The sequence below is a fragment of the Pteropus medius genome, unplaced genomic scaffold (assembly GCF_902729225.1).
Source record: "Pteropus medius unplaced genomic scaffold, Ma_sr-lr_union100, whole genome shotgun sequence".
Taxonomy (NCBI): domain Eukaryota; kingdom Metazoa; phylum Chordata; class Mammalia; order Chiroptera; family Pteropodidae; genus Pteropus; species Pteropus medius.
In genome coordinates, this window is record NW_024353906.1 from 47,386 (window position 1) to 67,919 (window position 20,534).

General features: G+C 35.1%; 1 protein-coding gene across 8 annotated transcripts in view; it reads left to right on the forward strand.

The window, feature by feature from the left end:
- The window catches only part of SAAL1 (serum amyloid A like 1), a 29,997-nt gene extending 9,711 nt beyond the window's left edge, over nt 1-20,286 (forward strand). The window contains exons 4-14 of one of the 8 annotated variants that reach the window (XM_039851541.1): nt 1,105-1,184; nt 3,003-3,062; nt 3,195-3,310; nt 3,647-3,827; nt 5,679-5,761; nt 5,850-6,038; nt 9,051-9,247; nt 10,909-11,001; nt 11,653-11,733; nt 13,453-13,520; nt 13,986-15,092. In XM_039851541.1, coding sequence (XP_039707475.1) covers nt 1,105-1,184; nt 3,003-3,062; nt 3,195-3,310; nt 3,647-3,827; nt 5,679-5,761; nt 5,850-6,038; nt 9,051-9,247; nt 10,909-11,001; nt 11,653-11,733; nt 13,453-13,488 — 1,116 coding nt within the window. In that variant the 3' untranslated portion in view covers nt 13,489-13,520; nt 13,986-15,092. Of the gene's footprint in view, nt 1-1,104; nt 1,185-3,002; nt 3,063-3,194; nt 3,311-3,646; nt 3,828-5,678; nt 5,762-5,849; nt 6,039-9,050; nt 9,248-10,908; nt 11,002-11,652; nt 12,937-13,452; nt 13,950-13,985; nt 15,093-20,078 lie in introns of those variants that run through there. The other 7 variants (XM_039851542.1, XM_039851544.1, XM_039851543.1 and 4 more) reach the window with 7 other exon arrangements.
- Nucleotides 20,287-20,534: the final 248 nt, after the last annotated feature.

Consider the following 20,534-nt stretch of genomic DNA (forward strand, 5'->3'; position numbering starts at 1 on the left):
CACGAATAATTCTTAAATTCCAGCAAGTTTGGAAACACCACCCTAACTGAACTCATTATAGTCTTTCTTCCACTTTCTTTCCCAATTTTCCTGTCAATGGGACCAGTGTCTCCGACTGGAGAAATGAAGCAACTTGAAACCTAGGAGTCATGTTCCACTCCTTTCTCCCTTTGCCCTGCATCAGATTATTTTGCTTTCACCTTGACTCTTAACTCACTTCATCCCTTTCCATGCCTGTCAGCACCACCCTCATCTTTTTGCATCTGATTGCGGAGATGTGGTATGGTACAGTAGTTAAATGCTCATGCTCTGGAGCTCCGCTGTTGCCTAGTTGGAGATCTTGGGCAAGTTGCTTAACTTCTCTGTGCTTCAGTTGCCTCATCTAAAAAATGGAGATAATAATGATATCTACCTCATAAATTATATGAAACGATACACGGAAAGTGCTTAGAGTAGTGCCTGGGCATAGAGAGTGCTAAATAAACTTTAGCTGTTTTTATTGAGGTTATTTACTTTTTTTAAAGTTTTTTCACTATCATGCAATATGCATTTTGCTGCCAGAATAATCTTCCTAAAATATCATTGCAGCATGTTATTCCCTTCCTTGAGGACCTTCATTGCTCCATATATCCTCCTAAATTAAATCTAAACTCTTCAACATGGCCTCGAGGGCCCTTAATCCTGATCCTTTTTACCTGCTGCATTTATCTCATGGTAGTCTCTGACTTTGTGCAACAGCCAGGCTACTTTCTTTATTGTTCACTGAATTAACCATGTACATTATTTCCTTTTTGTCATTCCTGATACTTTCCCCCTTGTTTGAATGTCTTTCTTATTTGCATATCTAAATCCTAACTATCATTTAAGGCTCAGTTCATCCATTCCATAAGATGTTTCTTCTATAACCCCTGCCTGCCTTTGATCTTTCTTTTTCTCTGTCTTTCATCCCTTCCCAAATACTGTGAACTTACCAAATAATTAGGGTGCAGGCAGTATACTTCTCTATGCTGTTTCCTGTTCTAAGGCTCAGAGAAAATTCAAGTGTTTATTCTTATATGTCTTTTATCTTGGAGCCATTGTGACCTGTGAAATTTGATTTGGCAGGAAATTTGTGTGGGAATTTTAGGTAATATGGCCTGTTTCCAGGAGATATGTGTGTCCATCAGCAGTGATAAAAATCTTGGGTAAGTTTTACTATATAATAATTATGTCTTTAAAAGAAAGATTTATGTTTTATATTCCTAAGGAAATCCTAATACATAGTAGAGATAGGAAAATATTATGAAATGTAGCACTTTCTTTCTCCTGTTGAGCACTCTCCAAGAACTTTATTGTATATTGATGGTAGCTAAGGGCTTCCACACTATTTATGGACGTGATTCAGGATTTAAGCCTGTTTTCTTTATCTGTAGCAGAGGAACCTAAATTGTCAGCAGATGGGAAGCCAGATAGGATAAGAACCAGTGGAGCAAAGATAGTGCACCTACCCAGAGTGTAACAGTTTAGGCTTAGGGAATCTGAGGGCTCGGTCTGGAAAAACTAGACTTGTTTTTGAGATAGGGCACCTAACCAGAGTGTAACAGTTTAGGCTTAGGGAATCTGAGGGCTCAGTCTAGAAAAATTAGACTTGTCGACCAGTGTCACCCTGAGAACTCTGACTTAGATCAGGGACTTGCCAACAGACTGGAAGATACAAGATTGCCTCTGCGATTCAAAGACTTTCATACTTTTCTTGGAGGCTAGTTCTCTTCTCTGTGCAAGAAAGTTTTGGGTGGAAGGTTTTTTAATGGTGGAAACGCTGATGGTTACTTTAAGAAGTTTGAGAACACCCTGGAATTAAATGCTAAATTTTGTGATTTTATTAATATCATAGTCATATAACTGACTTTTACATGAATGTTTATTCATATGACAGTCAGTTCCTGGCTGTTAATCAGAATCTCAAAGAAATTTGTGCCTACAATAATTTAGGAAAACTGTTCTGGGTGGTTATTGTCGGCTAGGGCTGTAGGGTTTAATCACAGGATTCAAGTGCGTGGGTTGTTAAAATAGAGATGATTGGCTCTTCTAGATGTGGAGAGACTTTAAAATCCTAGTTAAAGGTATTCTCAATCATTTCTAATCATTCATGGAGTAAGTGACTCAGGATTTCTAATCATTCATGGAGTAAGTGACTCATTCATGGAGTAAGTGACTCTAGTGGTCTCTGTCAAAAAGCTGAGACTGAATAATGTAACAAGTTTTATAAGTTAAATGCTTATCTTAAAGTTATAATGGAAGAATTTACATTGCTGATGGTATATAAATTTGTTCAACCACTTTGGAACAGTTGGGCATTGTGTAGTCAGGTTGGAAGGTATGCATTTGCTGTGACCCAGTGATGCCACTCGTAGATGTATGATTAGAGAAACTGTGTACACGTATGCCAGGATACTCATACAAAAAGTATTACAGGAACAGAGCATTGCTTGAAATAGCTCAAAATTGGAATCAACCCAAGTGTCTGTCAATAGTAGGCTGGAAAATAGATTATCTCATGTTCATACAATGGAATGTTCTGCAGCAGTGAATCAAAGAACAACAGCTATGGGAACAATATGGGTAGATCTTAAAGACATGGTAGTGAGCAAAAGAACTAAAGTTCAAAGGAATACATACAATACAGTTTCTCTCGTATAGAGTTCAAAACGAAATATATATTAAATAAACTATAGAGTAAAGCTAAGAAATGATTTCTAGAAAAGTCAAGGTAGTAGTCATTTCTAGGTGGGAAAGAATTGTAATTTGGAAGGGACACTCAGGGGCTATAGAGAGACAGCACTGTTGGTGTTTCTTTAAAACGTGTTTGCTTTATAGTTATTAAGTATAGATTTGGATCTTATCGGCTTTTATGTTTATGTATGCTATATTTCACAATTAAAATATTTTTAAAAATAAAAACTCTTTTGATATTTGAAATGAGAGAAGTGAGGTATATTGGTTTAACTATTTTATTTTTGCAGCCAGGTATTATTGCACTGTTTGTATGATTCAGACCCTCCAACTCTGCTGGAAACAAGCAGGTATGCTTTGCTCTTTTTATGGATTCTATATATTCACCCATAAGGGAGTCTAGGAAAATAGTTAATTCTTCATTCCTGAATTTCCTTTACTGTTTTTGAAAGATAGATATTAAGCTCACATTTATCATGTAGGTTGTTGCTTACTTGCATTTCCCAGACAGAAGTGGCCAATGTCTGGGTGGAAAGAATCCGGGAACACCCAGCTATTTACGATAGCATTTGCTTCATCATGTCAAGTTCAACAAATGGTAAGTCACCATGTATTGTAGGAAAAAAAATTGATTATGTTTAATTGTTAGGAAACAAGATAAGTATTTCTGGAGGTCACTTAAAGGCTAAGTATAAGGTGAGAGAGTATTTCAATTTAAGATATAAAATTTCTTCTTAAACTCCTAGGATACTGATAAATCCCTCATTTAAAAATGAAGGGAGACAAAGTTAAATAAAGGAAGTAAACATATTACTTGTGGAATAAGTAATGCTTTGGCAAGACCTGGTTTTCTTGGAATAGATTTAGGAATTTTAATTAACATTATTGCTTTTAAAATTTTGTTTCTCATTTCAATATGTTTTATTCTCTGCAGTTGACTTGCTGGTGAAGGTGGGGGAGGTTGTGGACAAGCTCTTTGATTTGGATGAGAAGCTAATGTTGGAGTGGATTAGAAATGGAGCTGTTCAGCCTTTGGACCAACCCCAGGAAGAGTCCGAAGAGCAGCAAGTGTTTAGAATTGTGCCCTGTGTACTTGAAGCTGCCAAACAAGTACGGTAGGTGAGCTCTTTTGCTCAAAATGTCCAGTTGCTAGAAGTATCCTTCGATGTAAGTCATCTTAGTTTCCTTTGGGCAGGACGAATAGCACACAGCCCATCTTTGTTAGGTTTTATTCACTACTACTATTTGTGGTGATAATATATCTCATTTGTGCAAAAATCATAATGGTTACAAAGTACCTTCCCTAATATTACTTAGCAATAGGCTTTGGTTCAGCATTAATTGTGGCTACTGTCTTAAACTCTTGTGCAATTATGTATAATATAAATTAAGTAGAAAGGTTTTCTTATGCTTTCTTTTCCATTGGACATTTAGCAACTTCTTCAGTTAATGTCAGACATCATTTGTTTTTTTGCTTCTTGTGAGTATATGCCAGTCTTGGATAAATGACTGACTTTTGGACTCAGATGTCTTCTCAAGGTTGATTACTAAGTCTTGTAGGTTGCCGAAGCTGTTTACTGCTAGTTATTAGAAAATTAATTGATCTGCTTAATAACCCAGATTAAAGCCTATTAATTTTATGTCCTTTATCCAAATGAGAATTAAACTCATCATCATCTCCCTAAACCTGCTTCGGTATTCCCAATGTCAGTAAACATTATTCCATTTGGGTAATAGGGAAGAAACGTGGAAGCCATTACTGACTCTTCTCCATTCCACTCTTTTCCCATGGCCAGTCAGCCTCCAAGCCTTGTTCCTGACTTTCTGGGATCCCTTCCAGGCCATCACCAGGCCACTATCTCTTACCTGGACAACTGTAACGTTCTTTTACCTAAGTTCCCTGCCTCAAGGCTTGCTCCTTCCAAGCCAAGATTGTAGAGTGGTCTTTCCAAAGCACACACTAATAATCCAATTTTCATGCTTCAAGCTCTTCACTTGCTTTCCTTAGGATGAGGTTCAGATTTTTAAAAACATGGCTTATAAGGCCCTACATGAAATTTCAGCCACATGAAATTTTTTTCATTTCTTCAGCTGAGTCAAGCTGTTAATTTCAGCCTTTGCTCACACTGGCTTGTCTATGTCAAACATTTCTTTGCCCCTTCAAGTTTCTGTGTAAACATCATTTCTCTTGAGATACCTTTCCTGACTCTCTAAACTAAATTAAGTATGCTTGCTGTGTGGTTTTCTAGCACCTTGGACTTCCTCTGGCTTACATTCACATCACTTTGTTATTACCACTTTAATTATCTGCTTTCCTTTCATACTATAAACTTCATGAAGGTAGAGACAATGTTTTATACCTCTGTTTCTCAGCCCCTAACATAGTGCCTGAAAACAGTAGGTACTAAATAAATATTTGCTGAACAGTCTTTTAATTGTTCACTGTCTTCACTTAATTGTTTGAAGAACTAAGATTGTGAGTCTCTAGGAATCCAAACTGTTGATTACAAAAATTATTCTTACATAGTTTTAGTATTATCTAGGAAGCTAGGATGATCCCGTGAAGTTTTAAGAACTTTATTGTTGTCGGTGCTTGGTGCAGTGGACCTTACATTCATTCAATAAAAGTCTCAGCCAATTTTTATCCTGATTATTAGAATAAACCGAAATGAAGAAGTATCACCTAGCAGGGTTCTACATTATTGGTTTTGTGGGACAAGGTGAAAAAGAATTTTTGCTTTTTGTCTTGTGTATTGATTATATTACAGAATATTTGTTTTTTGACTGATTTTCCTATTTAATGTAAACACTGATGAGCACAGAGACTTTGTCCTGTTCCCCGTTTTATTCTCAACGTTTAGGGCAGTGGCTAGAATAGAATGATGAATATTTGTTGAATGAATAAATGATTGTAATCCCATAGATAGTAAAGTTGTTAATTCAGTGCTTTTGCTTTTTGTATTTAGTTCTGAAAATCTGGAAGGGCTTGATGCTTACATGCATATCTTACAGCTGCTTACCACAGTGGATGATGGAATTCAAGCTATTGGTAAGATGTTATATGAGAAAGGACTAAAGTTATTCATTTAATTGTTTGCTCTTTTTAAATTACTACTTTCTTTATCATCTTTATTAAGTACAGTGTTCTGATACTGGAAAAGACACTTGGAATTTACTTTTTGACTTGGTCTGCCATGAATTCTGCCAGCCTGATGATCCACCCATTATACTTCAAGAACAGAAAACAGTGCTAGCCTCCATTTTCTCAGTGTTGTCTGCCATCTATGCTTCACAATCAGAACAGGAGTATCTAAAGATAGAAAATGGCAAGTATCATTTTAGTTCACAGAATTAAATTCTAGTCTATCAGATTTTAAAGCCCAGGTTTTTGTTGATTGTTCATTTGGTTTCTTCCATTTTTTATTTTAGTGCTTTTATTCTCCTGATTATAAAAAAAAGTCATTTTCTCAACACAAAAATATGTGTAAAATTTATAAAAGGAAACATAGTGCTTGTATTCCTACTGTCTAGAGATAATTGTTAGATACTCAACATACATAGTTTTAAATCCTTTTTTTCATTTAGAAATATAAAATGAATATTTTTCTATGTTAATAAGTATGCTTTCACAGAATGATTTTTTATGATTACAATTAAATCCATGATCCATCTAGAATTTATTCAGACGTTACAAGTGAGGTATGGTTTCAGCTTTTTTCCAGATGGTACCCAGTTGTCTCAACATCGGTTAATAGATAAACCAGTTTAACCTACATTGATTTGAAATTTCGTGATAACTATGTTTTAAATATCTCTGTACATTTCATTCAGTTCCATTGTTCTTGTCATGTATCAGTACCCGTAGTGCTTGATTATTGTTGTTTTAATATATGAAGGCTATTGATTTCTGTGTATTTAATTTTACAACCAGTAACCTTTCTGAATTCTCTTACTGTATTTAATAGTTGTTGAGTGGGAATCTTAGGCTTTAAGTTAGGTATGTTTTATTACTTTTCTACCTGATTTCTTATCTAATGGGTTGCCTTGTACCTCTAGTGTTAAATAATGATGGTGATGGAAAAACTTACCTTCTTCCTGACTTTCTTGGGACTGTTTCTAGAAATTCTCTTTGGGGCACAGTGGATGATGGATTTCAAGCAATTTATGTTTTACCACTTTAGGAGATATTCATCTATTCCTATTAAGAACTTTTAATGAAAAATAAATGTTGAATGTTTTAAGAATCTTTTTGCATTTATGGATAAGTTACCTCATTTGAGAAGTTGACATCGAGTACAGACCTGAAGGAAATAATGGAGTGAGTCATGTGAATACTTGGGGAGAAAAGCATTCTAGACAGAGGGAACAGCAAGTATAAAAACCTTGAACTAGAAGTATACCTCGTATATTTAAGAAAGATCAGTGAGACCTCGTATGGCTGGGGTGCAGTTAGCACAGGAGAGAGAAATAGTATAGGGGGCCAAAAGAGGTAATGGACTAGAGTGTGGAGGGACCGATTTTGCCTTTTATTCTGAATGAGATAGGGAGTTGTGGAGAGTTATAAGCAGAGGATGGATAGACATGAGCTGACTTTAACAGGCTTCCTCTGGCAGCCATGTTTGTAAGAAATGTAGCAGAGCAAGTGTTCAAAAGGGAGACTAGTTAGGGGGCTGTTGTGAACTTGAGGCAAGAGATAATATAACTTGGATGAAGGCGGTGACTGGAGGTGGTGGGAAAAAATAGATTCTGATCATTTTTAGGTAGTGTCAACAGGATTTGCTGACAGGATGGGAGGGTCAGGAAAGAAGTCTGGCATTTTTGTCCAAAAGAGTTGCATTTCCTGAGATACACATTGAATTTGAGATGTCTTCTAGATATCCAAACGGAGGTGTTGAGCAGGCACTTTATGAGTCTAGAGCTGAGGTCTTCTGTAACCTTGGTTATTTTTTTTGACTTGATTTGATATGGAGTGAGAGGAAAAGTAATGTCTCTTACTAACATGTTTGTCTTTTTTCTTTTTATCATTTGTAGTTTGCTTAATGAGTGTTGATGTCATGTTATTTGATATATAGAAATTCATTATAAATTGATGTTATGGGACTAGGTGTTCTTTATCCTTTTCTCACGTCCTCCCCCAAACTTTTATGTATGATTTTTATGATTGGATGAGAAAGTATAAAGATGCTCCTTTAAGCCACTGATTAGCACCCACCCCCTCATCCTGCCCTAAGCCTTGAATAGGGGCTTTGCAAAGTTATGACTGAGAAAGAGATAGGAGAGGCTGGTATAGTATATAGATTGCAGTGACCTACAGGGAAGTCATGGATGTAAAGATTTGGGTGTTAAAGAGTCAAGAGTTGGTGATAACACAAGTAAGAAAGTGGGAGTAAATCAAAGGGGAATATAATAAAGCAGCCCGGTAAGGGAGGTGCTCTTAATAGGTGACATTGAGTGAAGAAATAAAGGATAAGATTTTCCTGGTTGCTAATTTTTTTAAAATGCCATTACCATGTATTAGAAATGACATGTTTGGAAATGTTAGATTTTTTTTTGAAGCCATTATACTTGATTCTGTGCGATAGCTAACTTTTTCCCTGGATTTGCAATTATTAAGCAGAAATCGTAGAGTTAAAATCACTGGTTAATTTAGAGTGAAATACATTTTGGCATGTTCATGCGATAAAATACATTTTGCGTCTGAGCATTGGTTTTATGTACAGTTTTTATTATAGGCTAATTAAAATGATTGTTCTGTCTTTTAAGAAATCATACGTTTTTTAAACTTAGTAAAACAAAACTTAAAAGTTTTGGTTAAGAGTTTTATGAAAGTCAAAGTTTAAAATTCAAATCCTTTTCTGTGGCCTCTAAGGCCCTACTTGATAGAGTTCTTGTCCAACTTTCCAAACTCATCTTGTACCTTCCTTGTTCACTAGCCGCCTTTTTGTTTTTCAGACCTCCGAGGACATTTTTTGTTTGGGGCTTTTGCACTTGTTTCCTCTGCCTGAAATGTTTTCCTGGATTCTTTACATTGATTCTTTTTATTCTTTAATCCTCAACTCAGTGTCACCTCTTCAGAGAGCCTCCTCTGCCAGCTACTTTATTATATTCCCCTTTAATTTTCTTCACAGAACATATCAAAATCTGAAATGATCTATTTTATTCATTTGCTTGTTTGAGAGTATAAAAATGTCTCTCGAAAGTTGAAGCCTTAATGATTTTGTTCACTATTAGTACCTAAAATATCATGCCCTCCTCTAGTAGGCGTTCAGTATGAATGAATGAATCATGAATGAATAACGAAATTTAACTGGCTAATTCCATACCTCTTGATTGTACAGTAGATCTTCCTCTAATTGATAGCCTGATTCGTGTCTTACAAAATGTGGAACAATGTCAGAAGAAACCAGAGAACTCAGCAGAGTTGAATGCAGAAGAAACTAAAAAGTCTGATTTAACCCAAGATGATTTCCACTTAAAAATCTTAAAGGATATTTCGTGTGAATTTCTTTCTAATATTTTTCAAGTATTAACAAAGGTAAGAAAGAAGTATTAATAGTGTTTCAGCTACAGAAAACGTAAATTGTTTGATGTTCCCAACTTTATTATTACTGTTGTTATTTTGTGCGTATAAAAGTAGTATAACTATATTAAAATTGGGAAAATAGAGAAAGAAAAAACTTATCACTCTAAGGTTATAGTCTTAAATCAACAACTGATGTGGTTTGGTATATTTATATATATGTTTTTCACATAATGCAGTAGATAAAATTTTTATAGACTGCGTTTCTTTTAACATATTATAAGCACTTCTCCTTACTTTAGATAATTTCACTGAAAGACTTCATTGGGAGCCACTTTAATACCCAATTTGCCAAAAATTCAGTTTTTAAAATTTATTGTAAACTTATTTTTAGAAATATTCACCCTGAATATGTTTGGGATTGTTAGTATATTTTTCTTTTGAGTATAACCTTTCTATTCATATATTTTAGAAAAAAATGTATATGACTATAACTATGAAGAATATATTCATATTCATTGACTGTTTTCCAAAAAGAATATTCCTTAAAACAAATTTCTGTTACTGTCGTGGTTTGTTTTTTTGGTGAATTGTCCCACTTTCCTTTTCCAGTTTGGGATTAGTACCTTTGTGTAGGCTTTTGGAAGTTAGATTACTAGCTTAGACATTGTAAACGTGAAGATGACTGTGGCATAATGGCTACATATTGCCAAAGTGCTTTTGACATGTGAAAATGTTGATTTTACTTGATCCTTATTATTAGGTATTATAATTTTATATCAAGTAAAATTCCATAGGTGATTAATTTGTGCCTTATTTTGATTTACATTTTTATTATTAGTTTGAACATCTTTCCATATATTTGTATATTGTTTGTGTTTCCTGCTTTATAAATTTATCCATTTTGATTATTTGAATGGAACTCCTTGGGTAATAGTATATCTTGCATATTCATGACAAGTATTTTTCCCATTGTTTGCTGTTGCTTATGTTTTTTTGGAGGGAAGGACATAGATTTTTCTTGACTGTTAAGTGAGAGGAATATAGGAGGAAGGTAGGCTGAGAATAAAGCAGAGTGGTGACGTGAAAATTTTTATATACCATACTTAATGGAATTTGGACTTAATCTTGAGGAAACTGAGGAGTTACTAAAGATTTTTTTTTTAAGTATCAAGTGGCATGATCTGTTTAGAAAGATTACTCCAAAAGCAAGAGAGAGAAGGTTAGAGAGAGCTGAGGCTGGAGGCCAGGGGACTGACTAATCAACAGGCTTTTGTGGCTGGTAATCTTCAAGAATAATCTGAAAAATAGTGAGAACCTAAACGGTGGAAGTGTGAACGAAGGGGAGGGGTGGGATGAGATTAGAAGAGTAGAATTAAACACTTGTGGTTGGTGGTGGTTGGTCACAGCAGCTGAGGAGGAGGAATAGTCTTGGCAATTTTTTGGTTTGTGCAGGAGGGCGAGTGGGTGATGGTCCCCTTCACTAGAATAAGGACTGCAGTGGAGCACATATTTGGGTTATACAAGTAGGAATGATCCTGGGTTCAGTTGGGATGTTAGAAATACCTGTAGGATCACTAAGGAATTGTTATATTCTAAATATAACAATTCACTAAACATAGCTTTAAAACTTTTCCTTTCTCAATGTTAGATCTTTTTGTTTTGTTTTGTTTTAGGACATTGTGGCTAAAGGACTAAAGGAGGGCCAGTTAAACAAGCAGAAATGTTGCTGTGCATTTCATAATCTTCTTCCTTTCTATAGCCCTGTGGTGAGTATGAGTAAATGTATAGATGGCTGAGTTTTAAGAGGATTACAGAATAAAATGTATTAGAGTAAGTGCTTGATCTTTGAGGCCATTGTCAAAAAAGATAGTGCATACAATTCACACACTTAATGCCTTTGCCAGATAGATGACTGCTGGATAATTCATGGGACTAGCCTGAGGAACAGTTCAAATTTTAAGAGAAAGGAACCAGCACTGAATTTATAGTATCCCTTTCTGTTATGAAGTATATAGCATATATATTAATCAAAAGTAAGATTCTTCATAGGTATAGTCAGTAGGTTTTTATGGTTCTTCATATTATATCATATTTGCTATCATTAAAAGCAGTTTCAAAATAAGGTCATGTCAGCAAGGAAGATGGTAATAAAATTTCATTAATGGACCTTAAAGGGGAATCAGTGGGAGGATAAATACTAGTTTAAGAGTAAAACAAAATGGTAAGGGCTAGTCACTTCCTCGGTGTTTCAGAGGACTGTCCAGGAAGTACTGTTATTAGTCATATGGGGATCTGTCAATATTTCATTTCTGTTGGACTATTTAGAAACTACAGGTAGAACATTTTTATAGTCAGCAATCAATACTTTACCTTTTTCTCTACTTAATGTTTATTTGGTTATTTGGTTTGACTCACAGGTGGAAGACTTTCTCAAAATCCTACATGAAGTTGATAAGACCCTTGCTCGTAACCTGGAAGAAAGCTTCCCAAGTTTAAAGGTTCAGACTTAAAAAGTGAATTGTAATTTCCTCTGCCGAAAAAATAAACTTTTTTTTTCTTTTTTTTTTTTTTACTGACAGTTACAGTTGACATATAAGAAATATTAGTTAAAGTCTACATAAGAGCATACTTGTACGGTGATATAGTCGTGCCCTTCTACCTCCCCCAGCCTTATCTCACTTTTGTTTGTCTTTGGAATCAGTTGTTTCACCACTACCACATACCCGTCCTTTTTCTTTTTTTTGTATTGTTTTTGTGGTATTTGTTGTCTTCAAGTAAGGAAAACAAAAATATAAGCTTATTATTAAGGTTCTCTTTAAAATATTTGAAGTGTTGGTGAGGATATTTTTCATAACTCTTAATTTGATTTTTACATGAGAATTTTATATTTGTATCCACTATAAGCATACTAGCTGCACTAATGGAAAACCTTACTATAATAGCTTAATTTGATAGCTTTTATGTGTCTTATGCAATAAAAAGCCCAGAGGTAGGCGGTCCAGACCTGGTAAGGTGGCGTAGGGACCCTGGCTCCTTTCACTTCCACATGGTCTACCATGTAGACCTTTGTGTTTATGTTTATTGTCTTGTGGTTAAGGGAACTGTAATATCTCTGGTCTTTTAATCCACATTCAGGGAGGAAAAAGGAGAAAGAGGCAAAGGGGCTTTCTCCTAGTAAGTCTTTACCTTTTTATTGGGAAGGACAGCCCTCCCTGGCTGTTATTTGAAATAGAGTACTATACTTTTTTCTTTCTAGCCTTTATAGGAGATAAAAACGAGAGAAGAGAGATGTGAATGGCTTTTGGACAGCCAATCCATAGTGTTTGCCACAATGCAAACATATCTTAGCCATTTTGTGACGGTTAATTGTGTTGACTCCACAGATTGTCAGTAACTCAAAAGCAGTTATTGTAGCTTTGTTACAGTTCAGTTTTTTTCAATGTTTGTATGAAGATAGAACCACTAACAATTTGATGAAAGCATGTTGGCCAAATTTTCTATTTTCAGTATAATTCCAGCAGTTGTATTTTAGTAAATGATTTTGCTTGAGTGAATTCAGATTTTTAAAATTAAGACTGAGGTAGTTTTATAACTTCTGTTTGTTTATAAACTGTTTGTATCTGATTTCCCTTTCATATTTTTATCATTCTTTATAGTGCTTCCTAATGAAATAAATTCAGAAAATCAACCAAGTACACTTATGGAAGCATCCAGTTTGCATTATTTCAGTTATTGAAGTAGAAATTTTAATAGTTTTTAAGAAAATATCAGTTAAGAGTAACAAAACCAGCTTTTAAAACCTCTCTTCTGGTACAGCCCGTTCCCATATTCTTTCCTTAAGTGACTTTTGCTGATAAAACACAGGGATACTGTTTTTAGTAAGAGATACATAATTTTTAGTTTGGAGGTAGTTTATCATCGAAAGTGTCCCTGCTGAAAATAATTGAACTATAAAGTTAAAATCTTACTGTTTAAACTCTAACTGGTAGGTTTACTTTATGTATATTTGTATATCTTCAGTGATGATCTTATCTATAGGTTGACTGTATTTAACATGAGACTTTCAAAGGTACCGATCAAATTACTCCTACATGCAAGCAGATGCTAAAAATTCCACTCTTGTTATCTCTTGAAGTTTAAGATGCAAATAATCCCATAAGAATAATACTCTAAGTTATTGGTCAGTGCATATGAATTTCATATTTTGTTTTCCCAAGAGCACATTTTTAAGAGGGGAAACACAAGGACCTTGAGTATCTGATGGAAAAAGTGCCAGTCAGAGCAGGTAAGTTACAGAGGGAGAAAATTAGGATACATCATGAGAAGGCTAGGAATGTCCTATTATCTGCTTCTCATTTATGCCTTGAACCTGATTACTTGTTACTTCTTGTTGTTATAACATTATGAGGTAGTACATATTTTCATACTATTTTGATATATTTGAAAACTTCCTAAATCTATTAAAAATAATTATATATTATTTAACAATTTGATATCTTTTACAGGATACATATTATATGTGTTTATATATAATTTAATAATTATATTAAAAATATTTTTATAAAGCACGAGCAATGTTAAAACACTTTTAATGCTACATGATCAGAATAATTCATCAGAAAATATGTAGTACTTGTATCAGTTATGGTGATATTTTTAAATGGTGCTTTCTCCACAAGCATAAATAAATTTAGAATTTTTTGTACACATAAAATCGAAACTCATTTTTTTCCCTATACTTTTTTTGCAGAGGAGGGAAGAAATGACAAGAGGAACTTGAGTTTGCATTTGTTAAATGTGTTATTCTATTTCTGATTAAATTTGAATTTGATTTTTAAAGTATCTAAATCACTTCAGACAGAATACAGAAGACATGTTTTCCTCTGCCCACCCCCTTTTTAAAGATATCCCCTGCAGTTAATGGGCTATAGCTAAATTGTTTTCTTGGCTGATCCAACTCTCTAAATCAAAGGCTTTTTTCCACTCTATTTTTAACATTTCCCATTGCCTTAGCTTTTTAGTTAGTTACCCTGAATAACTTCGGCATGTAAGTGGGAAAAAGTTTAAAAGCCACCTCTCAGCATTTGTACTTTTTTTGATGACACGCATGTAGAAACCAACCATAGACATTAAGAAACAGCCTCTGTTTAGGGTTCAAAAAGTCTTAAATGCATGAAAATGTCGAACCAATTTGTATTCTGTAGAACTGGACTACAATAATGCCGTGCCTGAGGGTTAACTATGAATTTGAGTAAATTGAAGAAGAGGAATATTGGGGTTATAGATGAAATTGCTTGTTTTAACTGGTATTTTTAAAAAACTCACCACTAGTTTATTTTTATAAGAAATAGGTTCTTTATTATTCAGAACTGAACTTTGTGTTCGACTTAAACATATGTTCTCTTTTACTATTTTACAACTCCATCTCCTCTCTGCTCTTGGCAGAACTTTTAAGAAAGAGAAAATAGGTATATACCTCTCTCGAATTAGACCATACCAGTATTTTTCTTTTTATTGCAAGTGTGAGATCTAATCCAAGAACGATTACTCAAAAGTCATGTATATAAGTGAAATGATAGGATGTTTTGGATTTGCTTCAGAATAGTCTGGGGTGAGGGGAAAATAGTGGGTTAAGGGAGTAGATCAAACAAGATCGTACTTGAATTGGAATTGATGAAGCTGGATGATGATTATGTGGGGATCCTTTATACTATTCTCTCTATTTTTGTATGTATGTTTGAGGTTTCTTGTTAATGTTTTTCAAAAGCAAGTAAATCATACAATTTTAAGCCTGAATTTAATTATGAATGTTGCTTATTCCTTTATGTCTAAATAAAACTCACAAACTATTGTATTAGCATTAAATACTATTGAATTTAACACAGTTGAAAACAATACCAATACTTGATAGAAAACATTTCCATCAGTATAAAACTAGTTATATAAAAGTTATATTAACTTCACTGTCTTAGCTGACACTCAACAAGGAGACTGTCATGAGAAATGTTAGTGAGTACTAAACAGATAGGAACTGATGTCATACATGTTTTGGCACCATAGTGGGATACTTTTAATAAGAAAAGTTCTTATTGGTGATCTTTAATGGTGTATTTTATGGGTAGAGGAGACTAAGGGAAAGAAGCAGAACCATAAAATTTTAGAGATGGACAAATTACTAGGGGTCACCAATGTCTAGTACTTATTCATTCAGCTAACAAAGCCTACAAGAACCTGTCCCAATGTGATACTGAAGGCCAAGCCAGACCTAAAGCACAACCAAAGGAAACCAGTTAAGACTGGAAGTAGGATGTCTTTTGTTGAATGCTTCCAGCCTTCCATTATCACATCATAATTTTTGTTCATCAGCCTGACTGCTGTGTCTCTGTATAGAATGTGAAGTCTGCATTGCTAAAATACTATGATGTACCTTAGGTTAATATGCATAAAATGAGATTTGCTTAAACCCAATTTTGTGCAACCCAAGGAACTTCTGTAGTATAAAAGCTAAAGAGCCTCCATGGTTTCTAGTTAGTTTTCAGATCCAGAGAGTTTGGAATATTAGCCTAGTCCTTCTACTATGATTATTGTGTGCATGTGAGTGTTCTTTTTTAACAGCTGTATTTTCCTTGGAAGTCCATGTCTGCAAGACTTACATAATTTAGCAGCATCATGAAGGAGGTTATTCTCATTTTAGTCTTAATTTTCCATGCCTCAGGGCCCTGGCAAGAAATGAAATTCTGGGAAAGGGCCATGCCACAGAAACCATACCTGGAAGAGAGAGGATCTATTTATTAGGCTGTTGTGGGTCACTGACTGGCCTGTGCATTGCCTGCTTTGGGCTAAGTATGCACCCCTCTTACAGTCAACTAAAGTTGAAATTAAAATGAATGTGAGATAGTTTATCTAAGGACACAGAATGGTGTAGTAGTCACCAGACTTACATGCCTGGTAGAAATGGCCACCATTTATTGAAGGTTTACTGAGTGCCAGGAACTCTGTGAAGATCCTATTTACTTCTACAATAGTCTTAAAAGGTAATTGTTACCATTTTACAGATGGGAAAATGAAGATTCAGAGCCATTAAGTAGCGTGGCCAAAGTTACGTAGACAGTAAATAGCTGACATGGGGTTTGAACCCTGTCTTGCCTGACCCTAAAGCATGACCTTTTAATAACTATATTTGCATCCTGTGGGTAGACATGGACCAGATCCTGAAGGGTCTTATATATTATGTGGAATAGACATCTGGATATCTGCTTATCCTTGCCCCCTTCTCTGAGAATTGTCCCTGACCTACCTACATTCTTGCTCTGCTTACAGTGTATGGGTAAACAAAGGATTGATTCCTAATCCAAACTGAGGAAATAACGTTGATTCAGGAGCATTAGACTCAAATAACATTGATTCAGGAGCATTGCAAGACTGAGGACCTGTTTGGGGGCAGCCAGTCATGTATGTTTATTTTCTGCTGTGTACCAGGCATTGTTTTAAACACTAGGAAGAGAGCAGCGAACAAAAGAGACAGTCTGCATACTGGAAATACTGTGGTGGAGAGAGCTAAAAATCTTGCATTGGAGCTTGCATTCTAGAGAGTCATGTGTAAGAGGAGCAGACAGAGGAGGTCATACAACCTGTAGCAGATTTGATTGTTCTCATTTCTTCACCTCTGTGTACCCGGTCTTTTGCCATGGCTTCTTGGTGGATGGAGTATATGTCCTTTGACTTTGAGCTTGACCAGGTCACTTTGCTTTGGCCAATGAATGTTAATGGCGGTGATGTAAGCAGAGTACTTCAATGTACCATTCTTTTCAAAGACTGAATAATATTCCATGGTATGTATATGCCACATTTTCTTCATCTGTTTGTACGTAGATGGACACTTAGGTTGCTTTTGTGTCTTGGCTTTGTGGATGATGCTGCAGTGAACATGGGAGTGCAGATACCTCTTTAAGATCCTGATTTCAGTTCCTTTGGATATATACCCAGAGGTGAGATTGCTGGATCCTATGGTAGTTCTATTTTTAATTTTTTGAGGGACCTCCATACTATTTTCCATAGTGGCTGTACCAATTTACGTTTCCACCAACAGTGTTCAAGTTCCCATTTCTCCACATCTTCATGAACACTTGTTATTTTTTGTTTGTGTTTGTTCTTATATAATTGCCATCCTAACTGGTATGAGGTGATATCTTATTTTGGTTCGACTTGGATTTCCCTGATGATTGGTGATGTGTAGCACCTTTTTATATACCTGTTGGTCATTAGTATGTCTTTGGAGAAATGTCTATTCAGTTCCTTTGCCAATTTTTATATAAGATTATTATTATTATTATTTTTTTTTGGTATTGAGTTGCAGGAGTTTCCTATATATCTGGATATTATTAACTGTCAGATATAAGATTTGGAAATAATTTCTCCCAGTTCATAGATTGTCTTTTTATTTTGTTGATTGTCTATATTTGCTTTTGTTGCCTATACTTTTGGTGTCTAATCCAAGAAGTGATTGCCAAGACCAGTGTCAAGAAACTTTTCCCTTATGTTTTCAGAATTTTATGGTTTTAGGTCTTATATTTATGTTTTTATCCATTTTGAATTTTTATGTACAGTTTAAGATAAGGATCCAATTTCATTCTTTTGCCTGTGGTGGTCCAGTCTTCCCCAATGCCATTTATTAAAGAGACTATCCTTTCTCCGTGGTGTATTCTTGGCAACTTTGTTGAAGATAAGTTGACTATGTATGGGTTTATTTCTGGGCTCTCTGTTCTGTTTGTCTGTATGTTTTAAAACAATCCCATTTATAATAGCATAAAAAAAAAATACGAATAATCTTAACCAAGAAGGTAAAAGACTTGTTTATATACTAAAAACTGTAAAACACTGGCAGAAGAAATTAAGGCAGACACAAATAAATGGAAAGACATCTCATGATCATGAATTGGAAGAATTATTATTATTAAAATGTCCATAATACCCAAAGTGATCTACAGATTCAATACAATTCCTATCAAAATCCCAATGGCAGTTTTTACAGAAATAGAAAAAAAAATTCTGAAATTCATATGGAACCATAAAAGACTCCAAATAGCCAAAGCAATTTTGAGCAAAGAGAACGAAGCTGGAGGTATCAGACTTCTTGATTTCAATGAGATCTGGAAAGTCTCAAAAAAATGAAAATTCTACAACCACTTATTTAGTTAATTTAGTTTATTTTTTCCCTATAGATAAATTTAGTGAATATATACCATACTCACTACTTCGTTGCAAATATGATTTTTACTAGAACATGACAGCTCTTTAACTATAGTCTTAACTGTTTACTTCTTGCTTCCCCTAAATATCATTCTTTGTGAAATGGTTTTAAATTAACTTTTAAACACCAGCTTTCCTGTTCCACTGCTAAGGCTACAAAAACTTTTCTGCTCACTAGGACACCTTGTTAATTACATGCTGAGCTGAGCTTGTATCAATATTGGGCTTGTTGACCTGTAGGCTCTTTAGAAGTGAAGGCTTACCAGACCATCTGTCAATCCCTGTCATTGGAAATGCTTTTCTCTATTACGGTAATGAAATCACTAAAATCATTTCCTGTTTCCAGACCTGATTCAGATCTTCTATCTATTGTCAATAAGAGGATATTAAAATCCTCAGCAAAGTCCACATAATCCTTTTCATCCTGGTCCCCAGTGTAGCACATGGCTTTGTGTTTTAGTGTTGGAAATAATAAATAATGACGTCAACTCTGTTGTAATAAAAGAACGCTGCTTATTAAAATCTTTCTCCAGCTGTTTTTCCTTTGATATGGGATCTGTTTATAAATGACTTTTATGGGTTTTCCCCCTTACTATTCATTCAGAGTTTATATGATTACATTAGAAATCGAAACGTTTTGAGGAACAGTCCCTTCACAGAACTGACGCTTCCCTGTTTAGTCCCTCTGTGCATGCAGACTTCAACAATGGGATTGTGGGAAAGAAAGAATGATGAGGCTTTCTGTATTCTGGAGGAGTTTGACTTCCTGAATTACGGGCTTGCTTACAGGAAAGAGTGTATCTTGAAAGCATACTGGGTGGGTATTTTATATTTATCTAAGTCCACACTTCAAGAGAATGCATATATGTGTCTTTATTATAAGTCACTCAGTCAACATAGGAATATGTAGTTTTGTTTTGAATGGTCCCTCTTGACCCCACACCATTTGAGGAATTTGGCATCTCTGAAATTTATTCTTTGATACTCTATTTGGGGAGGCTGGTGGCGTTTGTAAATCCATGAGTATGCTTTCTTAAAAATGCAACTAGTGTTGGACTTTTCCTACTTGTACCCAGGAACAAGCAGTCACTTGACTAGTCAGCAGGCACTTCTGGAGGCAACTTAAATCCTTTAACTTCCCCATTACAGAGAATTCTGTACTGTGTCACCATTGATAGAAAAAAAGAGTCTGCCGATGTGGACCCCGGAACGAAATCTCTAAGTTGAATTCTCTAGTTTCTTCTTATTTTTGTTTTAGTTTTAGACAAACCAGGCAACTTTTCTGTTTGTCCTAAATAATTTTAGAAGTTATTTCAATTTTTATGACTATAGTATTTAGTATTTATGCAATTTGGAGACTTATTGCTCTAAATTGCACCCTTTGCTTGCTGTCCATATCAGGTGATATCGAAATGGTCTTGAAAGGTCCAAATTTTACATTTTCAGATGTGCTTTGAGTGATCTGAAAATGTAGATTTTTCTTTTATTTGGACATGTTTTAATGTGGGTTGACTATTTTCTTTAGAGTAATTGTAGGAAAACACAGTTTTCCAGAACAACTCACGAAGCACTCAAGAATTATTTTATCTTTTAGAAGTTGCCACAGGTTGTACTCTGAGCACGTCTAGCCCTGGAGGAAACCTGGAGGATCATGCTGCAGAAGCCTTTGGAGGAACGTGCTGACTGCTCCGTAACCATGAGTCGGCTCTCCTTTGATGGAGAGATTAATAGTTTCCATAATCATATCATCTTGGTTGCTCTGTGCCCCACATTTACTCAGACTTAAAAGAAATGGAAATTAATTGGAAATTTTTTTTTCTTTCTTGTCTCCCCTCCAAGCTTCTCTGGAGAAATGATGAGAAAGATTCAAGGGTTTATTGTCAGTGGGAGCTGAAATGTTTATTTTCTTTTGCAATTCTGGCTATAAGGAACCAGAAGAAAGCAATTGGGTGGTGGGGAAGAGGTAGGCACAGGAAGAGGGGTACAGCTCTGCTGCCTAAATAATTCCAAACAGAAACACTGGGTAAGGGACTCAATATACACATGGAAG